This window comes from Mesoplodon bidens (assembly GCF_964165515.1).
Source record: "Mesoplodon bidens genome assembly, chromosome: 6".
NCBI lineage: Eukaryota > Metazoa > Chordata > Mammalia > Artiodactyla > Ziphiidae > Mesoplodon > Mesoplodon bidens.
Window position 1 is genome coordinate 79,293,916 of NC_138162.1, and position 13,623 is coordinate 79,307,538.

Here is a 13,623-nt window from a genome sequence, read left to right on the forward strand (position 1 = left end):
GAGATTAATATAATAGAAGGCATTGCATTAAGCCCTACACTACATTGGTTTGATGAAGCTTGAGGATAATAGGAATAACTCAAGTATGTTGAGGATCAGTGATTTTATAAAGAATAAAGCTTATTAATGGTCTTAAAAAGATTCCATATGAATACGAAACCATTGTTATCACTGGTAACATCAAAATATCTTGCCAACATTTTTCTGATTCAGACTATTAAATTTCATATTAAAATATGATAAAAAGATATTCATTAAATAGACCTTGTAGACAGACAAAGCTTGAAGAACAGTGAAGTATAGTTAGGAAACTCTACACAAACAAGCACATTTTAGAATACTTCTCCAAAATGATAAGGACCAAGTTGGGATGTAGTAATAGTATTAGTAATTGAAATTTAATTGAGGGCTGAGCATGTATTAGGAACTATTCCTTCTGCTTTCAATATATTTATCATCTTATGTAATTCTCACAAAACCCCTCTGCAATAAATACTGTTCTATTACTGGTAAGGACGGAATTGGAACGAAAAATTCCACAGAGTGTACTGGTGTATAGAAAGAGAATACAATATGTCTGAACTTGAGGGTATCAGAGAGTTAATTTCCTACATCTCAACTCGAGGATGTTGAAAAGTATTTAGTAGACACAGAAGACAATAAAGTTTATAAAGCTGATATAAAGAGGAAAGAGGAAAGAGGAAAGAGCTGATATAAAGAGGAAAAAAGCATTTTCTTAGACTTCAAAAGGCTGTCAGCTTGGCTTAAGGAACTCTAAAATAACAAATTATGTGTGTTTTGTTTGTTTTCATACTATATTGCTACTTGGTGTGCTAAAGAGCTTTTAAATCTCAGCAGCACCAGAGAAAGGGCTTGGCTCTGAGTCAGATTGGCTACAGAGACCTGACATCTTGGTTTCACATATATTATGTTGCTATCACTTAAAGCATAAGTAAAATAAATACACTTTAAGCTTAAATAAAATAAAATAAACCGAAAGATAGTATGGTGGTAATAATTTTGGAGTGACAGCAGTGTGTATGCTTTGATTGGACAGAATTGAGCTTAACTTGGATCTTGTTTACCCTTTTAATTTCTATTTTTCTTTTCATTCTTTCAAGAAGAAAAGGGCTAAAATAGCTGTCAGCGCTCTACTAGCACTAAGCTGGTGACAGTGGACTATTTATTTGGTTCTAAAAAACATGGCTTAACTGTAGCTGTCAGTAAATTAGGGGCCTAAGCATACCACAGGTGCCCACACTGGGTACCACAGGCCACAAAAAAGCACTTAGTAGTTGTGTGTAATCAAATTTCTGAAATCTGATCCAGAAGAGCACTTCACTATTTATAGGACTGCCATAATAAATCTTTTGTGAACTAGAAAATCTATTTGTAATGTGAAATATCTCTTAATTTGTGTTTTTAGGTTTGAATTTGTTGTGTAATGTGGCCTTCTTAAAGTAAGAAACTTTTGTAATTTATGGAAGCCCAGATAAATCTAAGGTAATCAAACATAATATTCATTCATTAGTCCACTGATGGTATGTATATATGGTATGTATATACTAAGCGCTATGCCAGGTCCGAGGGATGGCCATGATTAAGTTCATTAATGCCCTTAAGGTGCTCAGCTGAGGTTGGGGAGGAGAATTCTGATGTGCTAAATATTCTTTTCTTGGAAACTCAAAAGTGGAATAAGCACCAGATTTCCTGACGGCAATGCTGTAGATAATCTTTTTGAAATCTCCTTCTTGCATATAACTTACAAAACAATAATGTGATGAGTTTGTATTGTCATAACATATTAAATGTGAATGCCCCAGAGCCCTAAACTGTACCTAGAGGTTGAGTCTTTCAGCCATTACAGCCTGAAGGGACCTCTGATTCTTGTGTCCTTCTCAGCCCCCTCCACGATCCCATTCCCTCCCTCGTTTTTCAGAGGAAGAAATTCATGCTCAGAAAGGTTGAGAACAGCTGAAACTGGAACCAGCCAAGCCTTTTTCATCCTCAAACTTTTTAGCTGATTTGCTAAACAATTCTGCTCCTCTTTCTGATTTAGAAAAGCTGTATAGAAAAGACATATTTTATGGTTTGAGGGGTGTTCTCTTGCTCCCTTTTCGTCAAAGTTACATAACTTGTAAGCAGAAGGTGTGGTGGCAACAGATGATGAATGGTAAAAAGAGACTTCCCCAAGGACAGCCCGAATAGACTAGCTCCGGGCTCAGGTCCACTTAGTCCTCCTTAACTGACTCAGCGCTCCCCCTTAACTCCGCCCACTCTGACGAGTAGACTGTTAGGAGAGCGAAACTACAGATCCCAGGATGCAGTTGTCCCTCTCAACCTCTATGTAGCCCGCTTGCTCCCCTCATTGCATTCTGGGAAGTGTAGTTTCTTTTTAAGCCGTATCTGCGTACACTGTCTAGGAAACCAGGGCTTTTAGGCTTGAGAGATCCATCTTTCTACTGGCCCCGCCCTTTACACTGACCCCGCCCCAAGTTGCTTAGGAGATGAGAGACGCCGAATCTTGGGCTGTGTCGGCACAGGCAGCAGGATAGGTGCAGAGAGAAATCCTCTGAGATCTGTAACAGGAGGGCAGCCATGGGGAGCTGTGACAGCTCCTGCCAGGGTTGGTGTAGTGGTAGGCAACACTGGTTTGAACTCGGACCCATGGACTTGATGGAGCGCAAGGGCTCCCTAACCCTCCGCTCCCATCACAAGAAATACTCGAAGCCAGTGCTGGTGTATTCCTGGTGAGCGAGCTCTCTTGCAGTTCCTAGGTGCTGGGAGAGGGAGAAGAAGGGAAGGGATGGGGGAGGAGAGGAAAGGAGAGTACGAGAGAGAGGACAAGGGTGGAGAGGATAAAATAAACAGAAAAGAATGAGAAAAGAGGAAAAGAAAAGCAGAGAAAGAAAGAAAAAGGTCATACAAGAGAGAGAACTGGGAGAGAAGAAAGAGAAAGGAAAGGGAAACATCTTCAAAGGAGAGATGGAGAGGGTCAGAGTGAGAGTAGGGGCAGGGAGGACGAGATAGGAAAGCCCTCCAAGAGCAGCTCCCTAGCACACACAGAGACCTGCTGCAGCCAGACCCTGTCTGCCAGAGGTCATAGATCGCCCACACAGAGAGTGTAGGTGGAGGGTGTCTGCAGAGGCTGGAAATCATGTTCTGAGACAAGTGCTTACTTACAAAAGGCTGGGTCTGTTAGGAGACCAAGGGCACAGGAGGAGGAGATGTCTGCTCAGAGGATGGCCTCCAGGACTGCCGTTGCTTGAGGGCAGTGAGGCACAATGAATGATTTGAAAGAGGTCCTTAAAATATTCCCTAGGCCACTAGGACTATTCTGGCCAGAGACGGCAGACTGGCATCCCTCACTGGGTAAACCAACAGACATAGATTATTTGACATGCACTGTGTTTACATTTTTCTTTTAAATTAATTGCCCACATTTAAAACCAGGAGATTTCACATGGAAATCTAGGATTGTGTCTTCTCTTGAAAATCTGAAAGGCTTGGCAACAGAGGATTTTATTCTTTCTGACAACTATGAATGTACTGGAGCTGAACACTCGCTACTCCTTAAGATGAGTCTGCTCCTTCTTTCTGTGGTAATTTCAGGTTCTTTCCTGGCTTCAGGAAACATCTTATTTACTTCCTCCGCATTAGGCTTTGGGTTTGGAATTCACTTAGAGATTCTCCTGTTTATTAAATATTACAGTGACATAGTGAAACCATGACATTTAATTGGCAGAACAGCGGGGCCTTTTAGGGTATTTAGAATTCTATCCTTTGGGTCAATTTTCCTGGCTGTACTGTTGACAGTAATTGTGTTTGGACTATTTGGAATATTCTGGGAAAGAGGAAGATTTGAAATGAAATCTCAAATCTTGTCTTCTTTATACTTTCACCTTTGAAAGAAGATGAATGATTTTGACTCTAGCCCTAAGGCTAAGTCCTCCTTGATCCCATTCATTCATGTAATGTATAATATGTGAATCCTGTTGTTTCTGTCTTGCAAACTTTCTACAGCCTACTCACTTTCCCATGAGCTCTCTTCTTTTTACTTCTCATCCCTAAAACCAACTCTCTGCCTATATTGAGCTCACTGTGAGAGGTTATATTAATTTAGAATAAAAAATCTACATTGGGAAGCAGAAAATCCTCCTTTAACCTTATACAAGGCTTACCTCACAGCCCTCAAGCAAAACGCAGCTCTTTCATGATTTTGTTACTCCATAAGGATTTAGGTCATAATATAAATCACTGCCAGAAATTACTGTTAAAGAGAAAGACATTTTTCAAGTGGACAGTGCTTCTGCTCCCTTCTGTACTACCTTTCCTTTGAAAAGTTGCCTTGTGGACATCATAGACATCAATAACAAAACCACAGAAGAATATAGATGAGAAGGAGATGAGGAACTTGGTAGGAGAGAAGGGTGGTGTAACACTGAAAGTCATTCTGGCCACTGCCGGAAATGTAGAGAGTTCTCATGCTGTTGGTTTTAGAAAGGTTTGGGGGCAGGAAGAAATAAATTCAACCCAACAAACATTTTTGTGTCATGCACTTTGCTGTGTGTTGGAGCCACAGAGATGGATAAAGTGGATTCAGTGAGATAATTTGTATAAAGCATTTAATACCATGCCTTGCACATAGTAAGCAGTCAATAATATATGGTAACTAATATTGATTTAGGATAACATAATGGTTAAAAGCTTGAGCTTTAGGTTTGAATACCAACTCTGCAGCTTGTGATATAACAAGTGACATGACTGTTCTAGGCCTCTGTTTCTGCAACTGTAAAATGGGGGTGATAGGATTCTTGTAAGACAAAACAAGGTATTGTATGTGAAGTATCTTCTGACATATAGCCTGGCACATAGTAAGCACAGTAAAGGTTATATACATGTATTAGGACATGGTCACTGACCTCAACTAATTTCATAGGCCAGTAAAGAATAATGTCAGTAAATTCAGTATAATTTGATTTTTGCAAAATAGAGATGAGTATAAGAGGCAAAAATAGCAGGAGGGGGAGGTTAGTGTGTATATGGTTTTCTGAGCAAGATTTAGAAGGAAGAATAGGAGTTCCATAGGTATACAAAAGAGAACAGGCAAGTACAATGTAATAGTAAGAAGCAGCATCATAGGGAAATAGAAAGAGTTCTCTATAGTTGGTAAATAACAGTTGATCTCATTATCTGTAAATTCTGTATTTGCAAATTCATCTACTTGCAAAAATTTATATGGAACCCACATCAATATTTGCAGCACTTTCATAGTCATTTATGGACATGTGCAGAGAGGCAAAAAATTTGAATCATCCCACACACATATTCTCAGTTGATGTCAGACACTCTGCCTTCTTGTTTCAGCTCCTCTTACTGTAAACAAGTATTCTTTTCATGGTCTATTTAGTGCCATGTTTTTTGCATTTTTGTACTTTTTGTTGGTGACGTCATTGTTCAGATGGCCCCCAAACATAGTGCTGAAGTGCTGTCTAGTGTTCCTAAGTGCAAGAAGGCTGTGATGTGCCTTATGGAGAAAATATGTGCATTACATAAGCTTCGTTGAGACATGAGGTACAGTGCTGTTGGCTGTGAATTCAGTGTTAGTGAGACAACAAGGTATATTAAACAAGATGTCTTTAAACAGAAGCACACATAAAACCGGGTCATGTATTAATTGGTTGTTGAAAGTGTGACCAGAGGCTCACAGGAACCTAATCTTGTATTTCCCCTAGGAGCAATGATTCAGTATTTGCTAATTGTTTGTGACTTTATAGAACATAACAACCTTGAATAATGAGAATCAATTGTAAAATTTGAGAAGCACTTGCATTTCTCTGAGCTGGCTGTGCTACTGGCATCCTTGTTTTCCTTCTGTATTCAACCAGTCACCAAGGTCTGTCCTAGAAAACTGCATAAAGTTCAAATTGTATAAACTTCCAAATGAATAAATGTCATTGACCATTTTGTTTTTATGCATTCTGGTCATAATTGTTTGCTTTCGATTGACTTGTTATATATTAAAAATTTATTCAATTTTAACCTTTTATTAGTGGCTATTTAATCAATGAATGCCTCCTATCTAAAATACACCATTTGGGTGGCCTCCCAACTGAGTATCTGATCAACTAAGGGACTGTGCCTTAGGTTTGCAAAATAGAATTTAACTGGGAGAAATTCTGAGGTACCTCTGCTTATACAGTAAACATTTGGATGATTCCTGTGTTACTCTTTATGTGGAGTGTAATACCAGTCTGTTTGACTTCACTATACATATTAAAAAACAGTTGTGTATAATAGACATGATAAAGTGAAATACCCAGAATGGTTGTTAGAGGTATTTCTGGTCCATTATTGGATAAGAGGTTGCCTAGGAACCATGTCTTCCTTTTAGCTGGAGTGGTCGATAGAGAGCCATATTACCTGCATCACACCTTGATGCTTCTGAGTGAGAAAGGCCTTTTCTAGAAATTATCTTTCTCTATTCATTCCTACAGCATTTATGGAACTATATCATCAGATGTTTCCATCAGAAATTATGAGTCAAGGGGAAATTTTCTCTTGGGATATTTTCCCACTTACTGGAATAATGGAATACTAAGAACCAGAACAACTAGATTTGCCCTTAATAAATTATCTGGTGTAAGGCTAGTTCTTATTTATTTATTTATTTATTTATTTATTTATTTATTTATTCTCATCTCTTCTTCCTTGGCCAAACTGACATCTGTTAATAAGTGATGAGCCATTAGATCACTCCCTAACACCATACACAAAAATAAGCTCAAAATGGATCAAAGACCTAGATGTAAGGCCAGACACTATCAAACTCTTAGAGGAAAACATAGGCAGAATACTCTATGACATAAATCACAGCAAGATCCTTTTTGACCCACCTCCTAGAGAAATGGAAATAAAAACAAAAATAAACAAATGGGACCTAATGAAACTGCAAAGCTTTTGCACAGCAAAGGAAACCATAAACAAGACCAAAAGACAACCCTCAGAATGGGAGAAAATATTTGCAAATGAAGCAACTGACAAAGGATTAATCTCCAAAATTTACAAGCAGCTCATGCAGCTCAATAACAAAAACACAAACAATCCAATCCAAAAATGGGAAGAAGACCTAAAGAGACATTTCTCCAAAGAAGATATACAGACTGCCAACAAACACATGAAAGAATGCTCAACATCATTAATCATTAGAGAAATGCAAATCAAAACTACAACGAGATATCATCTCACACCAGTCAGAATGGCCATCATCAAAAAATCTAGGAACAATAAATGCTGGAGAGGGTGTGGAGAAAAGGGAACACTCTTGCACTGCTGGTGGGAATGTGAATTGGTACAGCCACTATGGAGAACACTATGGAGGTTCCTTAAAAAACTACAAATAGAACTACCATATGACCCAGCAATCCCACTACTGGGCATATACCCTGAGAAAACCATAATTAAAAAAGAGTTATGTACCAAAATGTTCATTGCAGCTCTATTTACAATAGCTCAGAGATGGAAACAACCTAAGTGTCCATCATTGGATGAATGGATAAAGAAGATTTGGCACATATACACAATGGAATATTACTCAGCCATAAAAAGAAACAAAATTGAGCTATTTGTAATGAGGTGGATAGACCTAGAGTCTGTCATACAGAGTGAAGTAAGTCAGAAAGAGAAAGACAAATACCGTATGCTGACACATATATATGGAATTTAAGAAAAAAATATGTCATGAAGAACCTAGGGATAAGACAGGAATAAAGACACAGACCTACTAGAGAATGGACTTGAGGGTATGGGGAGGGGAAAGGGTAAGCTATGACAAAGCGAGAGAGAGGCATGGACATATATACACTACCAAACGTAAGGTAGATAGCTAGTGGGAAGCAGCCACATAGCACAGGGAGATCAGCTCGGTGCTTTGTGACCACCTGGAGGGGTGGGATAGGGAGGGTGGGAGGGAGGGAGACGGAAGAGGGAAGAGATATGGGAACATATGTATATGTATAACTGATTCACTTTGTTATAAAGCAGAAACTAACACACCATTGTAAAGCAATTATACTCCAATAAAAAAAACATTAAAAATCATTTTATGCTGAAAAAAAAAAGTGATGAGCCTAAAAATTCGTTCGAGTTTCCATGAAACAGTTCATGCTCTGGTCTCCATGGTGACACTTAAGAGTCTTAAGGACTTAGCTTAATTTTATATGTTTGTAACTTCTCTCTCTTGCGTAAGCCCAAAATTAAAGAGCCTGAGCATTTTACTGTCTTCCCCCCGCCCTGTCTGCATTATAGGAAGAAAACAGAAAAAGAAAGGGAAAAAAGGAAGTAAAATTAAAATCCGGTGATAATTGTGGGGTAGGGAACTTGATAGTTTTAAAGATTTTTACCGAAAATCATTTGGGCTGGAGAAAGAAATTAAAGAGCTTTCTATGATGCTCTTCAGACTTATACCCTATTGTGCTCTTTGAACAGGGAGTTTATATGTATTCAAGGTACTCCACGTTCAGAGGAGAATCCAGTTTCAAGGCACTGGGATATCATTAGTATACTTATTAGAAAACAGAGATGAATTTTCTAATTTGCTGTATGTTCGTCCTATATTTAATCAGCAGTTTTCTCGGGGACTAACCTGGAAGTATTTAGAGTCCTTCACACCACTAAGGACCAAGATAGAGTTACATAGATCTTCTCTAGCCAGCAATCTCATCTTCTCACATCTCCAACGCACACTCAGGATAAAAAGGCAAAGAAAATAAGAAAGCCCTTTAGTAACCACATGTTGCAGCCTGCCTCTGTTGAAATCCATACATGCTTCCCCTTCCAGCAAGCCTCCATCCTTCTTCTTTAACAACTTAAGCCCTCAATCGAAAGCTTTTAACTCTTATTTTGTCCATTTTAAATGTTTGGTTATGTGGAAAGGAGAGAGAAGAGACTTTAAAGAAGCTTTTTTGGTCAGTAATAGAAGTGAGAAGAGCAAGCCTTGGGGCAAGGGGTAAGAACACCGTGGGTGCTCAAATAATGTTTATCAAAGAAATTAACAAATGAATGGAGAGAAAGGACACACACACAAACACAAAAGGCACTGCAGGCTGGGGGCCTCTTTTTTATGCTTTAAGAAGACCCTGAGGTAAGGACTACAGGATAACTGCAAATCTGTAATAAAGCCAGAGTTGATTTTCACAGCCCTGATCCTTTTTAAAAAAAATTTTATTGAAGTATAGTTGATTTACAATGTTGTGTTAATTTCTGCTGTACAGCAAAATGACTCAGTTATACATATATATATATTCTTTTTCAAATTCTTTTCCATTATGATTTATTACAGGATATTGAATATAGTTCCCTGTGCTACACAGTAGGACCTTGTTGTTTATCCATCCTATGTATAATAGTTTGCATCTGCTAATCCCAAACTCCCAATCCTTCCTTCTCCCAGTGTCCTCTCCCTTGGCAACCACAAGTCTGTACTCTGTCTGTGAGTCCATTTCTGTTTCGTAGAAATGTTCATTTGCATCATATTTTAGATTCCACGTATAAGAGATATTATATGGTATTTGTCTTTCTCTTTCTGACTTACCTGGCTTGGTATGATAATCTCTAGGTCCATCCATGTTTCTGCAAATGCACAGCCCTGATACAACAGGATGACATCGAAGCATGTTTGGTCGCCTCTGTATAGGTGAATTTAGAGGGGTATAAATCATTAGGCTTCTGATTAGAATGGTAAAGAATTTAAAAATGGGAGCTAAACTCATGTTCTTCCTAGATGCAGTACATGACTTACTAGAGACTGACGGGTACTTAGGAAATTTTGAGTTAAATAGGGACAAATGATATTCACACTTTAAAGAGACATCTTAATTTCCTAACTCATACTTTAAAAAACATTGTAAATTATAATACTTTGTGACCATTTAGGATGATGTGATAGTAGACCAAAGACGTGGAAATATATTTACTATGTGGTCGGTAGCAGAACTAGAAATTTGCATTCAAGTCAGATGCATATATAAAATTTGTTTTCTAAAACTGATCCTCATGGTTTTTCAACTGTTGGTTACCAGAGAAAAATTCAAACATGCCAATTGAAGGGTTTCTCTGTCTCTTTGAGTTTAAACAGTTTGTTTTGGGTTAAAATAGTCTCTTTCAGAACAGTGCCCACTCTTCTGAGTCCTACCTTATCCACCCTCTCCTTTTCCTAATGGTGTGTGTGTGCATAAGGGACTGAAGTTATATGACATTTGGGGGATGGGGGAGTGAGGCTCCCAGATCTGCATGTGGGTCCTTGTTCTTGTTCATCTTATCCTTTATCCAACTTCTGTGCCTGCTGCTGGTGAACTTTTGACTAATCCACTTGGTTTGTTAAGGACCTGAGGTCCTGCTTTCAGACTCGTTTCCATTTTGGCTCTCCTTAGGACTATAGATCCTTAAGCCATGCTCATCCTCTCCTGACCCCTGACTTAGGCTGGTGGTAGCCACTGTGGTAGGGGCACCTCATCCCTGAACATGGTGGCCCCGTGGCTGGCCCACTGACACTCAATTCAGCTTTCATGAAATGCCCTGCAGAGAGGGTGTGCATATGCTGTGGTTTGCCCAGTAGAGTTTACTCCCATTGGCCTGAGATTTTTTAAAAGCCCTTCTCTCATTTTTTAAAGTGATCTCCTTTACAAAATAAATGATAGGGTCACCCTACTTATGCCGTGTTTGGGAGCTTCTGGATCTTGTTGTTAATAGAAGTTTGAGAAATTCACACATTTTACTTCTTAGCAGGTCCTGAGTTTCAAGAAAAACATCTCACTCAAGACTAAAAAAATTTTATTGTTAGTCAGATGTTAGTCACCAGCACTTTATTTTTCTTCATATTCCTGGCAAAACAGTCCTATATCTTCCCAAGGCAAATGTAGATGCCTCTGATTTATTAGAACAAAGGTTATTTTAAAGAGTTAGGCAAAGAAAAGTGCAAAGATTAATATTTGAAAATATAATCTCACTTTAAGTAAGTAAAAAAAGAAGCAGCATGTTATGAATTCTTTTTTTTTTTTTTTTTTTTTTTGCGGTACGCGGGCCTCTCACCGTTGTGGCCTCTCCCGTTGCGGAGCACAGGCTCCGGACACGCAGGCTCAGTGGCCGTGGCTCACAGGCCCAGCCGCTCCGCGGCATGTGGGATCCTCCCAGACCGGGGCACGAACCCGTGTCCCCTGCATCGGCAGGCAGACTCTCAACCACTGCGCCACCAGGGAAGCCCCTATGAATTGCTTTGATAAAAATATATGTCTGTATGTATTGAAAAGACACTGAAAGGATATTTACCATGTAACACAAAATATTTATTACTGGATGGTGGATTTATGGACTATTTGTCATTTTCTTTTTTCCTCTTTGCCACTTTTACATTTTCCATAATGAATGTGTATTATTTTCATAGTAAGAATAAAATAAAATTACTTGAAAACTTTGATATCACTTTCTACAGCTTTTCCCCTGAAGCAAACATTCTCTAAATGATCAGGATTTAAACAGAAAACTTCATCTCTTTCAGAGTCTGAGTCATTCTTCATGGTTTATTATGAGTCTTTTTAAAATATCTTTTTAATTGCTAGTTTATGTTGGGTAAAAAGGATGATGCTATTCACATTCATTTGGTTTAACCACGCTTTCATTCTTGTCTGTGTTCTATAACGGTAGATCCTATGCCATGGTTATTTTTAATCTAGTGCTACATTCTTATTCCTCAACATACACACATATCCACAGATGCTTTTGAATGTAGTAGTTTTGCGGGGGGGAACACCTTATTTTCTGTTTTTCAGGATGATGCAGGACATTCTACATCCTTTTGTCATGACTGTATTTGTCTTTCAATGCTATTCTCTTTAATGAAATGCCAACCAAATTCGTTTTCTGAAAACCAGTGGTTATAAAATTGTGCCTTGACCTTTTCGTGAGGTTTTGCTCAATTTAACTGGTGGCCAAAATAAAACAGCTTTACTTGCAAGATAAACCTTGCTCTGCAAGGCAGAGTATTGTAGGACAGGCATTTCCTCATGTGGGTGCACTTGGATTAGGAAAGATCATTGCTGTATACAAGTACCTCTGCCTGAGCCAACTCCCTACGTGTCCTTGAGACCATCTCTCTCCTGGGCAACAGGAGTCACCAGAGGCTTGTCATAATGCTACTGTAGTCTTCCTCACAGATAGTCACAAGTGCTTTTTTCATCAGCTTTCTTTCTCTTACTGATGATCCTTTTCTAGTTAAGGATATAGGGAGGAGGTAAGAAGAATGTGGGGCTTAGTGACATTTTGATAAGGAGAGTTTCAGTCTATGGACACAGGATACCCAGGCTCAGGGCTCAAGGTTTTCAATAGCACTAGAATTAGCACTGTTAGATAAACTTCTCTTAGTTGGCCTTGGAAGCCACCCCATCAGTACTATTTTCTGTGTGTACTGATCAGGCTTCTTTTGATTGCAGTTGACAGATACTCGGCTTGCACTAGCCTAGGGAAGCAAGAAAATGAATTAGTTCATGATATTCATGGAATAAGAAGGAGGGCACGGGTGCAGCTCGACCTCAGGAACAACAGGCATAAGGGATGCTAGTGCATGTGGGTCTTGCTTCATTTCTTCTCTCTCTTCCTCATTGCGTTTGCCTCATCTTATCATTGAAGACTATAGGAAACATGGCTGCTGTGGTTCAGGAATTTATATCTTACATCTTCATCCAACAAAAAAAGTTGTTTTTAAGATATTTTCAGTTCTGAATTTAAAAATTCCAGGTCAGATGTCCATTTTTGGGCCAAGTATTTGTTTGGGGTCATCTGACTGGGCAAGGTTTGGTGGAAAATGACAGCTTTCCAATAGCCATGGGGCAAAATGGACATATCCAGGAGAAAGAAGGAGAGCTAGGCTGATAATCCTATAGATATCTACTATATGCCATCCTATCCTATAGATATCTGCTATATCCTATAAAGAGCTACTACAATGTAGAATGAATTCCAATTTCCAAATACCCAATTTTATAACAAAAGTTTAAAATATAATCCTTTAATATATTGATGATTTCCTACATTAGCTATTATTTTAACTTTAAACTCCCCTACCTATGCAGTTTTTAAAAATTGACCTTAGATGTAACAGGCAGAAAACAGAAATATTGTGTAGAGATTTGGTGAACATATTTTTGTGATGCTTTGAAAAAGTTCTGAATAAATTTGAATATTGTATTACTGTTTTTGACAGACACGTCTTTTATTATTGTGTCTAATGTTTAATTTTGAAATACAATTCATTTTAATTGTTATTAGTCACACAGTGTGTTTTCTTTATTTTGATCAAACTAAGTTTTGATACATTAACAAAGGTAATTATTTGGCAGAAAAATTATAATATGTTTCTTTGTTGAGATGTTAGATCCCCAATCAGATTGTTCCAGTTTCAATCAAATGGAAGAATTAATATAATGTCATTTATTTGTTGCAAAGAATTTAGCCTCTTTTTATAGAAAGTGGTAGGAAGAATATTTTGAAATTAAAATGTATGAATGACTTGTCACAATTTTTTAAACACTTGGGAAAACACTGAGATGCTCAGCCAGGAGCCAGAAGCAT

The 13,623-nt window shown here is 38.3% G+C and overlaps 1 protein-coding gene across 6 annotated transcripts in view; it reads left to right on the plus strand.

Annotated features, from left to right (window-relative positions):
* MAMDC2 (MAM domain containing 2) overlaps positions 1–13,623 on the plus strand; it is a gene marked incomplete at its 5' end in the record, with an annotated part of 436,428 nt that overhangs the window by 42,541 nt on the left and 380,264 nt on the right. Inside the window, one exon of one of the 6 annotated variants that reach the window (XM_081238324.1) lies at positions 1,427–1,503. The exons of 4 other annotated variants lie outside the window; for them this stretch is intronic. In XM_081238324.1, the coding sequence (XP_081094450.1) occupies positions 1,481–1,503 (23 nt within the window). Of the gene's footprint in view, positions 1–1,426; positions 1,504–2,598; positions 2,751–13,623 lie in introns of those variants that run through there. One more of the 6 variants, XM_081238322.1, reaches the window with a different exon arrangement.